Genomic DNA, 12922 nt, shown 5'->3' with positions numbered 1-12922 from the left:
TTCATCGGGATATCCAAACACCGAGAAGAGAGTTGAAAATACGACGCGCCGCGGAGTATTTTTGACGAAATTCGGTGTTTGGATAACCGATGAAACACAGTCTCGAGTGTTCGACATATTTTCTCAATCGAAAGAAAAACGTAAGAGTAACCGGATAAGTAAAATCGTAAAAATCTATGCTAATTAAGACCGCGTATCCAAATCTCCTTCACGGTTGTGATTTTCTGTATTAACTTGATGAATTATCACCGAATTTGAGAAGTTCTACCCAACAACTCGCAGATTGCACGCGAAGATCATCCACATGTAGAGCTCTTTACTTTTCTTTCCCTCGCGGCAAGGCATACCGTTGGTTTTCCTTTTCTCCATATTTTATTGAGCCCTCCTCATCCTTGCACCCACTTTTATCCAGTTTCTAAACATTCACCCGAGCATCCTGCCCCAGAGAGTACCTCGTTCCCAGTCAGCACTTTCCCCTCGTTGAACCCCCGGACACTATGCCTAAACATGTACCCATCGCATATCTATTCCGACATACACTGTTCAAAGTGTGCACTTTGTTTAAAAAGTAGAGTTTCCGTCATCCTGTCAAGATTTTTAACATACTTCTAAAGTTTGTGAGGCCAAGTTAAGAGCCATCTCAAGTTTTCAAAAACAAGGGGCCCCCCTCCCACAATTTCTTTTTCAAAACCGTGAAAGTTACTCCCTAATAGTTTTATCACAGGGTGCATTCCTTTGGGGTGATCTGGATCAGGATCAGTGATCCAGATCACTCGGATCATAGTTCATCAAAGCAAACGATGAATCCATGATCAGAGTGGATTCATCGGTTTCTTTGATGCACCATGATCCGAGTGAACTTGAATCACTTATCCCGATCCAGATCACCCCAAAGGAATGTACCCACAGTTACATGACATTTCTGCCTTATGTCTCCTAGAGTCATAAGAACTTCAAACTCAAAGGGTTAGGTTGTTGCTATGGTAACCTTTCGACCCATGATTGTGCATTTGTTTGATGTCATCACTGTAGGATCCACTAAAATTGAGTGGTAGTGGTGATCCATCAAAGCACTGGAAAATGCTGGAAACAGTTGCAAGCTACCTTAATCAAGGTGTTAACTGCTCCTTTGTAACTGACATTTGAAAGCGTTAAGATGCTCCGGATATTTACAAACAAGAGTGTTTTTTTTATTGTGAGCAGTTACAAATCAATATATTCCTTTCTTTTCCCATTTAAATAGCTCACTCGCCAACTCTAAAAAAAAAAAAACAAACAGTAGTTTACTTTCAAGAAGGCAGGGTGAACAGTTTCTTTTCTTTTGTCAAGAAAATAAGAAACAACTATTTAATAGATACACTAAAACTTGTTAGTTTGAAAAAGCTGGTAGAAAACATCAACATCAACATCAAAGAAACCCTCAAATGAAGTGATTTTTCTGCTCTTTACACAACCTCAGCTACTGAGCAGATGTTTGTTATGGTTCAAGGTTACCAACAGAAACAGTTAAACAAATGTATCAGAAAATAGAGGAAGCAGGTCTAGAAATGGGGAATTAATTGGAATACATGGCTTAACACAGTACCTTTCTTGAAAGAAATAAAGTACATCTTGAACACAAGGCAACACTTGAGTACTTGTCAGTTAAGATCTGGGCTTATTTGTTAATTAGTGGAAATAAGGAGGTTGCTTATTGGTTTGAGAAATTAAAAACTTTAGCATTTGAAACTACCTAAATTTAACAAAATCTCAGAAGATTTTTGCTGAAAATAAGCAACAGTCTTGCTAGCTGCAACAGAAGTACCTTATACCCTAATTTTACAAAAATTTGCATCTTCATCTTAAGGTTCATTACTTATATTTACAGAGTATCAATCAACTGTTGCAACTGAACCACTGAAAGTGAAGCTTAAGCATACACTCGACCTCCATGCAAAAGAAAGCAATATGTGATTGCTCAATATCAGGAAAGGGTTATGTTAGTCAAAGCAGATTCTTACAGGGATAGGAAAATACTGGTACTGTAGCAATTAAAAGAGATAACATGGCACTGCCAATCAGTTCTGATAACTCAAATCTACAGGACTCTTTAAATGAAAGGTTGAGGAAGTTAATTTGATGTTATAAATATTTTTTTCAAAAATTCCACAAAAAAAATGGTAGTCTCAAAATGTTAATGATTGACAATTACCTAAGAGTTGCTGCATAAGGCATCGCATACAATGCAATACCCTCAATTCAGTTTTAAGCCTAAATTCAAAATTGTCTGTAATTATTACAAAAAAGCATCCTATAAACAGTTTGAAGAGTTATGTTCGGGCCTCTTGGAACAGGTACAAATTATTTGTAGCTGCAACTGCTATAATGTTCTCTTGAGGATGCCACGCAGTATGGAGTATCTTATGGCTAAAGTCCAAGCATTCTACTGTAATATCATCTTTCTTTCGTTTTCCTGTAACTGCTACACGGCGAGGCTTGAGGATCTGGCGTGGCTTGCTGAACTCTCGAGATGCCTCAAGACAGATATCTTGCTTATCATTTCTGTCAAATATGTGAAAGAAATTATTGTAGGACCCAGTCATTATAGACCTGAAAGAGAAATAAATTCAAAGAAATCAGCTGTTAGATGGAACACTAAAAATTATAAACAAAAATTTATTCCCACATCAAGTTTCAGTATCTTGAAGCACATTGTCCATCTTATCTCAATTGCTGTCAATTGCATGTTTTCTGTGTATGCACACTTTTTCATGTCACCACTATTACTTTCTTATTGCGAAAATCAATCAAAATTGAGGATCTTTGGTCACCTCAATGATGACCAAAGATCCTCTCATGCCACCTCAACTACCTGTCAACAAAGATACTGTTCACCGAGTGGTATTGCCATTTAAAGATCAAACGTCAGCCGATGCAGTGAAAAAACAACTATCTGACCTGAGCAAGAAAATCGGTCACACTCTTCAACCAGTATTCAAGAGTCGCAAAATCTGTGAAGATCTCAAGATGCGTGAACCAAAACCACCTCTAATTAATCAACAATGTGTAGTGTTCAATTACCAATGTGACCTGTGCGATGCAGAGTATGTCGGGTATACCAGCCGGCATTTGCACCAACGTATTGATGAACACAGGTTCTCCGCAATTGGAAAGCATTTAAAGAACGATCACAGCCTTTATAACATCAACGACCTTGCCAATAATTTTTCTGTCCTAAAGAAATGCCACGGAAAACTGGATTGTTTGATTTACGAAATGCTGTTTATTACAAAGAAGAAACCTAGCCTGAACATGCAATCCGATTCCATCCGTGCAAAACTATTTGTTTAAACAAATATGTTAATGAACAATCACACCTCTCACCGCATATATAACACTGTTGAACCGTTATTTTCTTGTCACTTGATAATGATGTCATGATGACATGGAAACATTGTGTAAAATTTCTATTGCTCATTTTTATTTTGAAATGTTTATCGAAATTTAATCGCATTCGCATTATTGTTATTTACTTTTAACACTTTTGTTCACTTCTTTCTCTTTCCCCACCTTTACTTTGAACTTTGCTAACAATATAAGTAAGTAATGTGGGCGTTTCAGAAAAAGAAAGAAAGGAGTGGTCACTGTGCAAATATTTGAGTCCATTCCATAGTTCGGTCACTGATTTTCATGGTACACAATAATATTATTGCTGCAATGACCTGGTCGAGAGTTCGTTTCAGTAAGTTTCAATACCCTGTTATTCTAGCACCCTTGGAAAACTATTTACAAGTACACAAGTAATACAAATTGCCTTTGCAACTTCTTTGTGAAAGTTGTAAAGGAACCAGACAAATCTAGAATTAGTTCCTTGTGTATTCAACAAGTGCTTAACACAAGAAGAAATAAAAAATACATCTTATTGAAAGGCCACCAATATGCCACGAAAATCTGGCCATAAAAATAAGGTGACTGTGCTAACTGACTGACTAAGCATTTGGTCAGACAAATGATAATAGTACTGATCAGTGTCAAACAAAGCAACTAAATTAATATATAACTAATTACATAATTAATTAATACAAAATTAATATGATGGCCACAACTGAAGGGGAACCCTAAGTGACTCTTGATCTCACGTCAAATTCTCCTTTTCTGTACAAGGAAGTGAAAAGCGATTTGCTATGAGAATCTTGCAGTCTATCAGATGTCACTTAGGGTCTTTCTCCATGCACCCCTTCAACTGTAAGGCAATGAACAATATCAACCAAATAGCTTACCCATCATTTCCATTCCAAACACATTCGAACTTGTCAAAGATGCAGTCATTTTCATACAGGGAACATAGCTTGCTTCTAAGATAGTCATGCACATTGTAAACCTCCACTGGCTTGTTTTCCATGTTTAAATCCCACACCTTGACTGTCAAGTAGTCCCGTGTCAACATGTGTCGGCCATTGTGGCTAAATCGCACATCTGATATAGATGAAATAATTTCTGAAAAAAATGATCGGGCACCAGGATCCTCTGGTTCTTCAAACACTGCAAGTAAAAATATAATGTGAACCATGATAACAACAACATAATACCTTAAGTAAAACACTATACAAGATCAACTATGACTTCGGAGCTTGGTTTAAGGGGAGGGGGCAGTCATTGGGAAAGAGTTCTTATATTTTTTCCTGCTCATCATGGTCTTTGTTCTTGCACAAATTACAACTGTAATTTCATTTTATCTCCTCTTCTGATAAAAATAACCTCAAGAATTATCATATAAGTACACTGACACAGGGTCCGAAATTAACTTTTTCAGGCAAGCGCCAACTGGCGACTGAAATTTTTCTTTCAGTCGCCATATGGAAAAATGTGGTCGCCAAAAAGTGTCAATAAAATTTTTCCTTCGCAGCAAAACACAAACCAACATTTTTGGTCGCCAGATGGAAAATTCTGCTCGCCAATATTTCTTTTAAGAATCGGAACGAAGAGAACGCATTTGGGGTCGCAATGATGGCGATTTTTTCGCTAACAATAAGATTAAATACAAACACACTGATTATTTAAACACCTACCACTGAAAACCCACGACGAACGAATCGAAAGCCGGCCATATACGCAGTTTCGTGAGACTGCCAAATGTTTCAAGTCAATTTTATACCTTCTCTTGTCTCTACCTTTTGGAGAAGAAATGTACCCGACTGAAAACTGCCATTTGGTTCTTTGCTCTATGTGCAAAACGATCTTTCCTTTCGCGTTCTGTCAAGACGATCGATGGATCGCCATGTTGAATATCGAAATCTTCCACTAATTTCTTCGCGGATGTTCCGTCTCCACTTTGTAATAAATTACGGAAAGAGTTCAGGACATCAGTCTTTGGACACCACATCACCTGAATAAATATTCCTGGCGAAAGAACGCATGTGGCCTTCTGTGCCCGCAATACGTGTGTTATGGGAAACCGTTGGAAAAACATGGCGACGAAGCTTTGCACTGATTGTAGCTGTGGAACCTTGTGGTAGAGTTATAATAACAGGAAACTCGGTTTTATACTTCGAAAGCAGCGGGAAGGTAAAAAGTAAGTGACCAATTGGCGGGCGGCTTTGAATTTTATTTTAATCGATTTGGCTGAAAATCTAAGTTTGTGTAATTATCGTGGCTTGAAATAGTTAACCGCCCACTGGCGACCAGCTGCGAAATTCTGGTCACCAGTGCAAAATTTTTAGTTGCATTGGCGACCAGGAAAGCGCAATTTCGGACCCTGTGACATCTAAACTCAATAATCAGGCATGCAAAGAAACAGACTCTTTGTAGAGGACACAATGTGACATTATTTTGGTCAGTATTCACTAAACTTCAATGTGAGACTTAAGCAAGAGAGGACTGTTTCTGTGTTGACATAGCCTCATCTAAACACAATGGGGAGTTGGGAGAATTCAAGACAGTTATGCAAAGCCGAGAAACGCTATCTTAAATATCAATTTTTCAACAGTTGATAGATATTGAGGAAATGTCATCTTCCAAGTACAAGAATAGGTTGTTTTTTTTTCTTTTTTTTTTTTTTTTTCGGTTTTTGAAGGTAACCACTGGAAAGTATTTCTTGTCATGAAAGCTTTCTTAGTGGAAAGATGACTTTTCTCGGCTAAACCTAAAATCAGAACTCGTACACATCTTTAGTAACAGACACCTACTACTAGGAAGCCTTAGATGGCACAACAAGGACGGATAATGGATGTCTACTGTAGTGTTAGAACTTACTTTTAGAATGCCTGTCACATAAGGCTGATTGCCTCATGTCACAAAGCCTAACAGTTCCTTTACTGCTACTGTACGCAAATGTACTGCATTCTATAGGGTGGAACTCAGCAGCAGTGATCACTTCTGTTAGTTCCTCCATATTGGCTGGTTTTATATCAACAATATCTGATCACACAGTTAAGCTTAAATCTGCACTAACAATGCAATAAATAAATGCTGAACTTGTGTTTGTTTCTTCTTAGATGTACTTGCGTCATTTTTGTCTGCTCGACTAATACTGACTTCTAGCATTCAATCATAGTGCATGCTACCGAGTCTCAGAAAAACTGTAGTAAGCCATCTTAAGATAGGTTACCAGAAATCCTCACTACATCTTCATGTAATGAGACAAATCATGTGCTTTGAACCTACCATTGATCACACAAGGGAAATGTTCATTAACTTTTATCCTGACATTTGTCTAACAAGTGCCATATTATGAGTTTGAAATTATGTAATGAGAAATATGCTGAAATTAAGGAAAGGTGATATTAAAAGGAGCTTCAAGGGGCGAAGTTATAAGTATTAGCCATGTATTACTCAGCAAGAAATCTTAACTCTGTAAACAAATTTCTTATATATAGATGTCTTTTCTAAAATCATTATTCTGGATAATGCAAAAAGGATACTGTAACTCTGATCATTGATCCCAAGATGCCACAAGTTTATCCTCAAATCATCTGCTGACAAGTATGTTTCGTCATCACTATTTAAGGATATAGAATTGATATGGTATGTGTGTGCATTTGCATACACTCTTCTAGGGCTAGCCTCTACAACTAGTTCAGAGGGTTTAAACACAGGAACACGTAATGTTGTTACATCTTCAGGATTTCTTGGTACCCCTTGGTCATCGCGAAGGTTGAAGTTCGATGGAGCATAGCACCTTTCAGAAATTTTCCATAATTTCACAGTTTTATCTGAAAGAAAGAGAAAATCAAATGATGTCTTTCATAAACAAATAGCACTAAATTGTTACACATGCCATTGAGTATGAAATTACCTTACTAAACAAAAAAAAGAAAAAAGGTTTAAAAAACTGATTAACATAGCTGAATTGTTGCAAAAAATAAGAAAAAAAGATCACATATAACACACATAGATGAACACTTGAAAAATATATCAAAAAAAATTATTGGTAAAAGATGATTATTAAGTATTAAATTGGTCAATGCCGTGTGATCTTGTGTTATGGAATCAAAACTAGTCAGTCAAAAAATGCTGCCTTCTTCAGTATCTGTGCTTGAAGAGACTGAGCCTGAGTCTTAGTTAATTCCAATCAGAATTGCTCTTTTTGTTAGTTGGCAGTTGGCTCCTGCAGGAAGAAATTGATTTCCAACTCTAACTTTGATGACACTACCAAATTGCAATAAGTAACAAAATGTAAACATGACCAAGCACACTGAAAGTGCTGGGAAGAATGACACAGCAATATTGAAATGATAAATGGAAATGACATCATAACATTTGAACCTGAGTGGTAATGAAAAACAACATACAGTGACATGCCACAGTGAAAAGTCAGACTCTTAGTCCGTGGTTTAGCTTTATAAATTAATATGAGCTCTACTAATACCCACAACTCCTTCATGTAGTTCACACTCACAAGCAGACATACAAAAAGCCCAGATGTGAGCCAAAGTGGCATAAGAACAATCACACGAAAAATGAAAATTTTTCTTTTCCACTGTGCTGGTTTTACCGGCATGATACAATCATAAACAAAACTTGCTGTCAGATCCCTGAGATATATTGGACACCCATCGTGCAATGGTGATCATCATGTGTATCTCAAGGATTGTGCTTGCATATATTGCTTCATACTTGCACTAACCAAAAGTGTGAACATCATTACCACTAGTCTCAAGCCATAAGCAAGGAGTATGTGTAAGGCTCCTTGACTCATTCTGTCATCATTCAAAAAGACTCTTGTACAAATGTTTTGCAGGGTAGATGGTTCACAGGTGTTGACAGGTTTCTTGGTACGGTGAAGATACAAATAGTTTAGGTGATAATTCTATTGAAATTCAACACAATTCAATTGTAAACACTGTCAGATCTTGATACAACTAGAAAACATTTACCCCACGTAGTGAAGTCGTAAAGAAAACGATTGTCTGTGCCAAGACACAATATAAGAACCGAAACTACGACAATCGTCACACATACCAAACAGATCTATAAACTTTTGATCGTACATCATTTTATCAAAACGTTCTACGTACCGTGTTTTAAACGGGCATTTTTTAAGGGTTAAGTAAGACAATTAACTAATGAACTCACCATTGGTAGAAAGCAAAAAGTGCGATGCATTTCGTCGCTTTAACCATTTGATCTTATTTATCTTCTCTTCGATTTCCAAACTCTTTAAATAATCGAACTCCGGTTCGTGACTTTGAAAAGTGCTGTAAACGTTGTACTCGCCATAATGTTGAGATCCTTTCGGCTGTAATAAACATCATGCAAATAATCTATTAGATGCCATATTCGTTAGCGTCTCGAGAAATTTCAAGAAATGACCGTTGGTTCCACTCACCGCCTCTTCTTTCTGAAAGATCACAATCCGTCCTCCCTTGTCGCCGGTTGCAAGAAGCTCGCCATCATGGTTAAATTCGACAGTAGAGACTATATCAGCTGAAAATCAGAAAGATGTCAATAAGTATAACCACGTCCTAAGTAAAATGATCCAAAATGAACAAATTTAAGCTTAAAACTAAATCTGTACATGAGAACGGCTTCAATTAGCGTAACCTCTGTTAGCTTATAATTTACGGTAAATTGCCTGAAGACTTAAAGAATTTTAAAATTTTACCTTCAGTGAGGTCCTCATCTAGTGTCCCTTTTACCTGTGAAAAGCACCATTGCACTTCTCCTCCATCTTCTGCAGACAGAAAATATCCCAATGAAAATCTCTCTGGTACTACGATACTATGAGACGGAGAAGAGTTTCGTATTTTCACACTCGCAGATACTTACTTGCCATCGCATTTAATGGCAAAATATATCCAAACAACAATACATAGATATCCTAGAAGTATATTTTTCACTATGAAAACGCTAAATTGAATTATAAGGCCAGGATGGCCCTAGATTGCAACCTCACATAGGTGTTACCGAAGGAAATCCAACATGGATGCCGTTCAAGGTGAACGTGTGACGTCAAAATGAAGAAAATATGTATTCTCCAGATTTGGACATAATTTCCAAATATGGCAGAACAGCTCTTCATGCCGCCAAGCTTCAAATTTCCCACGTTGTGGAGCATTCTAAAAGAACTTTTCTTGTTGTGACTAAGACATCGTTAGCTTCTGCAAAGGAAATTCGATGTCTCGTGAACCCTTCCGCCCAAAATATACCGGCTATGTTTCTCTACAATTCCAATTGATTTTAGTGGCCAGTCCAAATGCGACGCAAAAAAGACAAGAATATAAACAGCAAACAACCCTAATCATACACTGCTTATTTTCTGAGAAATCAGAAAACGAAAAAGGTAAATTTCTATCTCATTTTCATTTCCGAAAATCTCTTGTTAATATCCCAATTTGAAAAATAATAGATACACCAATGCATATTAACCTCGAAAAAAGGAACAACTTATGGACGTCAAAGTTCAACCGCTCGCGTGAAGTGTTTTTCGCGCTGAAATTATTGGATATATAATCACTAACGTGAAATAAACGAAACAAAGAAATCAGAAGACGTCTGCATGTAGGCAATCAGGTATCAAAGATTTACCTTCATTTTCGACGAATGGTTGGGTCAGTGTTCTTTTTTTCGCGAGGGAGAAAAGAACGCCTATTTTGTCAACGTGAAGTTGATTTAAACTAACCGCCTAGAGAGATTTAGCCTTTGATAAGAACAAAGACGACATGTAAATTAGTGTTAACGACAAAAAGTTCTCCCAAAATTAAAAGCATTTTCGGTTACTGAGTAACCACAACCCAAAAATACATTTTAGCGTTCTTATATACAGGATAGAGCTTGTTAATCTTTTAACCTCTTTTAACGATGAATCTAATTTTGTTGTTGACTAGAACAAATCTAGCACTTCTTTTAGTCCTGGATTTCGTCAAAAATGCTCGACTAACGAGAAAAAATGATCCTTTTTTATTTGGTCACTCAATAAGCTGCAAGCAGCGTGTTTCTGTAACACACTGATACATATAACGTACGGAAAATAAAGTGTTCACCTTTTCGCTTTTCATCTTTTTCTTTGTGTTTGGAACCATCTCGCTTGTCGCTGTGACTATGTTTTACACTATGATGATGCCCTATATCTGCAAGAGAACAAACGATTATAGAAAATGACAAATCAATTGAATCGATCGGGAAAAGAAGGGTTTAAAAGAGATTACCGCGGTCGGGGAAAATGGAACGAGGAAAATTCCGAGAGTAACGATGAAAAACGATCTTTCCTATTGTATTTTTTTAAGAAAGAAATTTAAAAATCCCCCGGCTTTCTTTACAATTAAACCTAAGACCTCAACAATTAAAACAGCGAAATAGTAGTATCTTATTATCCATTTTATAAGCGCTGTGGGCCACAATGTTTTACAATTAATTAACGGTGTATGGTATACGAGTTAGTATTAGACCGTAGCGCCGCAAACTTGCACTTTTCTACAACTCTTTTTGTTCTGAAGCCTGTATCAGTATGATCTGCATACATTATGTAGACCTCACTGAGTGTTTTGCATTCGAGCTGATCAAAAATTCTATCATCTCATTAAACAAAGCTGCTCTTTTTCAGATTTACAGTTACACGCTTTGTTTTGTTTTCAATGAACGCAGTTTTGATATTTGAACAGTTTCTCGATTGTACTGGACTAACAATAAAAGAATAAATATTACTTGTGTTTTACTGAAAATGCTCGCTATATGCAATCATGCAAATATACGGTCGTTAACGTATGAGTTCCGAAATCTCCTTTACTGTTTACAGCATACAGTGTACTTGATCAATGTTCCTGATTAATTTAAATGCAGCGGCAAGCGGCTTTGAAATAACGAACAACACACGAGATGAAGGCAATTTGTCTTTTTCATTCCCGGATATTTCAACCTCCCTTGTATTAAATTGTCACCTTTTCCATCGTCGTTCAGGAAAGCAAACACGTGTTGTTTTCTTGACGGAAACGACTATACATTTATAATAGTCTAATGACTAATATTGCGTTGAATTTTTCCTACAACATTACTGTAACAACCTTTTATATGATGTGAATTCCATTCAGTCCATCTTAAGCTATCTTTGTGAATTTCACCATTTTGAAGTTCTCGTAAACTAGGTTATAAAGTTAAAAGGAACGGGCAGAAATAATTCTCTTTTGAATCTGTAAGATCTGTGATACTTTAATGCAAACAAAGGAAGAACTGGGTTTAAGTTGTACAACTTACACAACACTGCCGAGAAGTTGTAAACATTTTATCACTTACTGTCGCTACGCTTCATTAGAAGAATCAAGAAAACAATAAAGTTTGCTGAGTGCTATTCTGTTAATGATTGACATAAAGAATGAATAGCATTATCACCCCGATCTTTGCAATGCATGTTACGACCGTGTCAAATTTCGCACAAACGTGTTTCGCGATGAGTTTCGTTGATTGATTTGATTGAGTTAATCCTGCGTCCTTCCTATGGGTATGTCGTTGAAAAACTTTGTGAATATTTCATTGAAAAAACAAATATTATGTTTTTAGATCCCAAATCTGCTTTTCGCTACTTACGAAACGAAAGACTTTACCGTTTACCCAAGCTTTTAATCAGAACAGTAAACGTGGATAAGTTTACCATCTGCCGATGGTTGTCTATTTCGCAATCACGATTTGCTTCGTATTCCGACTCGATAAAATTTATGGTTCTTCGTTTTACGCAACATTGCGCCTAAACAAACACGCAGTCGCTAAACGCTTGACAAAATTTGGGGGTTTTAATCGAAATGCACAGCTACATGCTGCAATCACTACTGGATATCTTTCTTTACATAATTTATAAATAGCGGCATGGATAAAATCAATGATTTATTTGTTTCGTGATGTATGGCATCATCTGAAGTCTTTCAAGTTGCAGCGTGCAGCCGGATTGTTTAGACTGCCACGTCTCAGGGAAATTCACCACTAATAAAATACAATGTAAAGAAAGCTTGCCGTATTAAAATTAGAGTTTCTGTATAAAATATCTTGTTTTACAAGTACGTTATCCAACGGGTGTTATGATACCAACATGTATGTAAGATTCTTGATCGCGCGTAAGTTTCACGGGTTGTGAATTTTGATCGCATTCTCTACAAGTTCAGCTCCCTTTTAGTTCCTATCTACTGAAAAGAAAATCGTTGTATCGCTTTAATTGGTTCTCCCCATTTATGAGTGTCAAGCGAATTCGACTGTGAATTTATTAGCAGTAACAAAGCGGAGCTCTTGACCTGCTGAAAAGTAAACAACAGTAGCATTGAACACATAATTCACTATAGAACTCAAAAAATGGTGTAAACAAGAAAATGGACTTTGCTCACGGTGAAGTTTATCCTTGAGGACTTGCATGGCTGTTTAGATCATCCTTCCTCCACGGCAAGGCGAATCAATACAGTCAATAAGTTGTTGAACATACATTTGAACTGAGATCAGCTTCCTTTTGGACAAAATGAGCCGGCGG

At 36.9% G+C, this 12922-nt stretch overlaps 2 protein-coding genes across 3 annotated transcripts; one reads left to right on the top strand and one right to left on the bottom strand.

Moving 5' to 3' along the window:
* Nucleotides 1–1168: 1168 nt before the first annotated feature.
* On the bottom strand, nt 1169–12903 carry LOC110046828 (serine/threonine-protein phosphatase 2A 55 kDa regulatory subunit B beta isoform-like). 2 transcript variants are annotated; one of them, XM_020752542.2, is made up of 9 exons: nt 12783–12903; nt 10461–10547; nt 9083–9151; nt 8807–8904; nt 8554–8716; nt 6900–7190; nt 6232–6396; nt 4260–4521; nt 1169–2589 (listed from the first exon to the last, which is right to left on the bottom strand). In XM_020752542.2, exons 1-9 carry the CDS (start codon nt 12808–12810, stop codon nt 2310–2312), a joined length of 1443 nt encoding a protein of 480 aa, XP_020608201.1. In that variant the 5' UTR covers nt 12811–12903; the 3' UTR covers nt 1169–2309. The 2 variants fall into 2 exon arrangements, with proteins under 2 accessions (XP_020608201.1, XP_020608202.1); XM_020752543.2 differs by lacking the exons at nt 10461–10547; nt 12783–12903 and adding an exon at nt 9247–9437.
* LOC149118100 (uncharacterized) lies at nt 2818–3448 on the top strand. The gene has a single exon (XM_089283115.1). It carries the CDS (start codon nt 2818–2820, stop codon nt 3328–3330), a length of 513 nt encoding a protein of 170 aa, XP_089139241.1. The 3' UTR covers nt 3331–3448.
* Nucleotides 12904–12922: the final 19 nt, after the last annotated feature.

The sequence above is a fragment of the Orbicella faveolata genome, unplaced genomic scaffold (assembly GCF_042242905.1).
Source record: "Orbicella faveolata isolate gen_17 unplaced genomic scaffold, um_ofav_v1 contig_1, whole genome shotgun sequence".
Taxonomy (NCBI): Eukaryota; Metazoa; Cnidaria; class Anthozoa; order Scleractinia; family Merulinidae; genus Orbicella; species Orbicella faveolata.
This window is presented reverse-complemented; position numbering and strand designations above follow the sequence as displayed.

Coding starts and splice junctions, on each gene's coding strand:
- LOC110046828 (XM_020752542.2), bottom strand. CDS start 12,810: ATGCAAGTCCTCAAGGATAAACTTCACC. Junction 8,717..8,806: donor TCTTTCAGAAAGAAGAGGCG/GTGAGTGGAACC, acceptor TGTTTATTACAG/CCGAAAGGATCTCAACATTA. Junction 2,590..4,259: donor GTTTGGAATGGAAATGATGG/GTAAGCTATTTG, acceptor TTTCTCTTTCAG/GTCTATAATGACTGGGTCCT.
- LOC149118100 (XM_089283115.1), top strand. CDS start 2,818: ATGACCAAAGATCCTCTCATGCCACCTCAACTACCTGTCAACAAAGAT.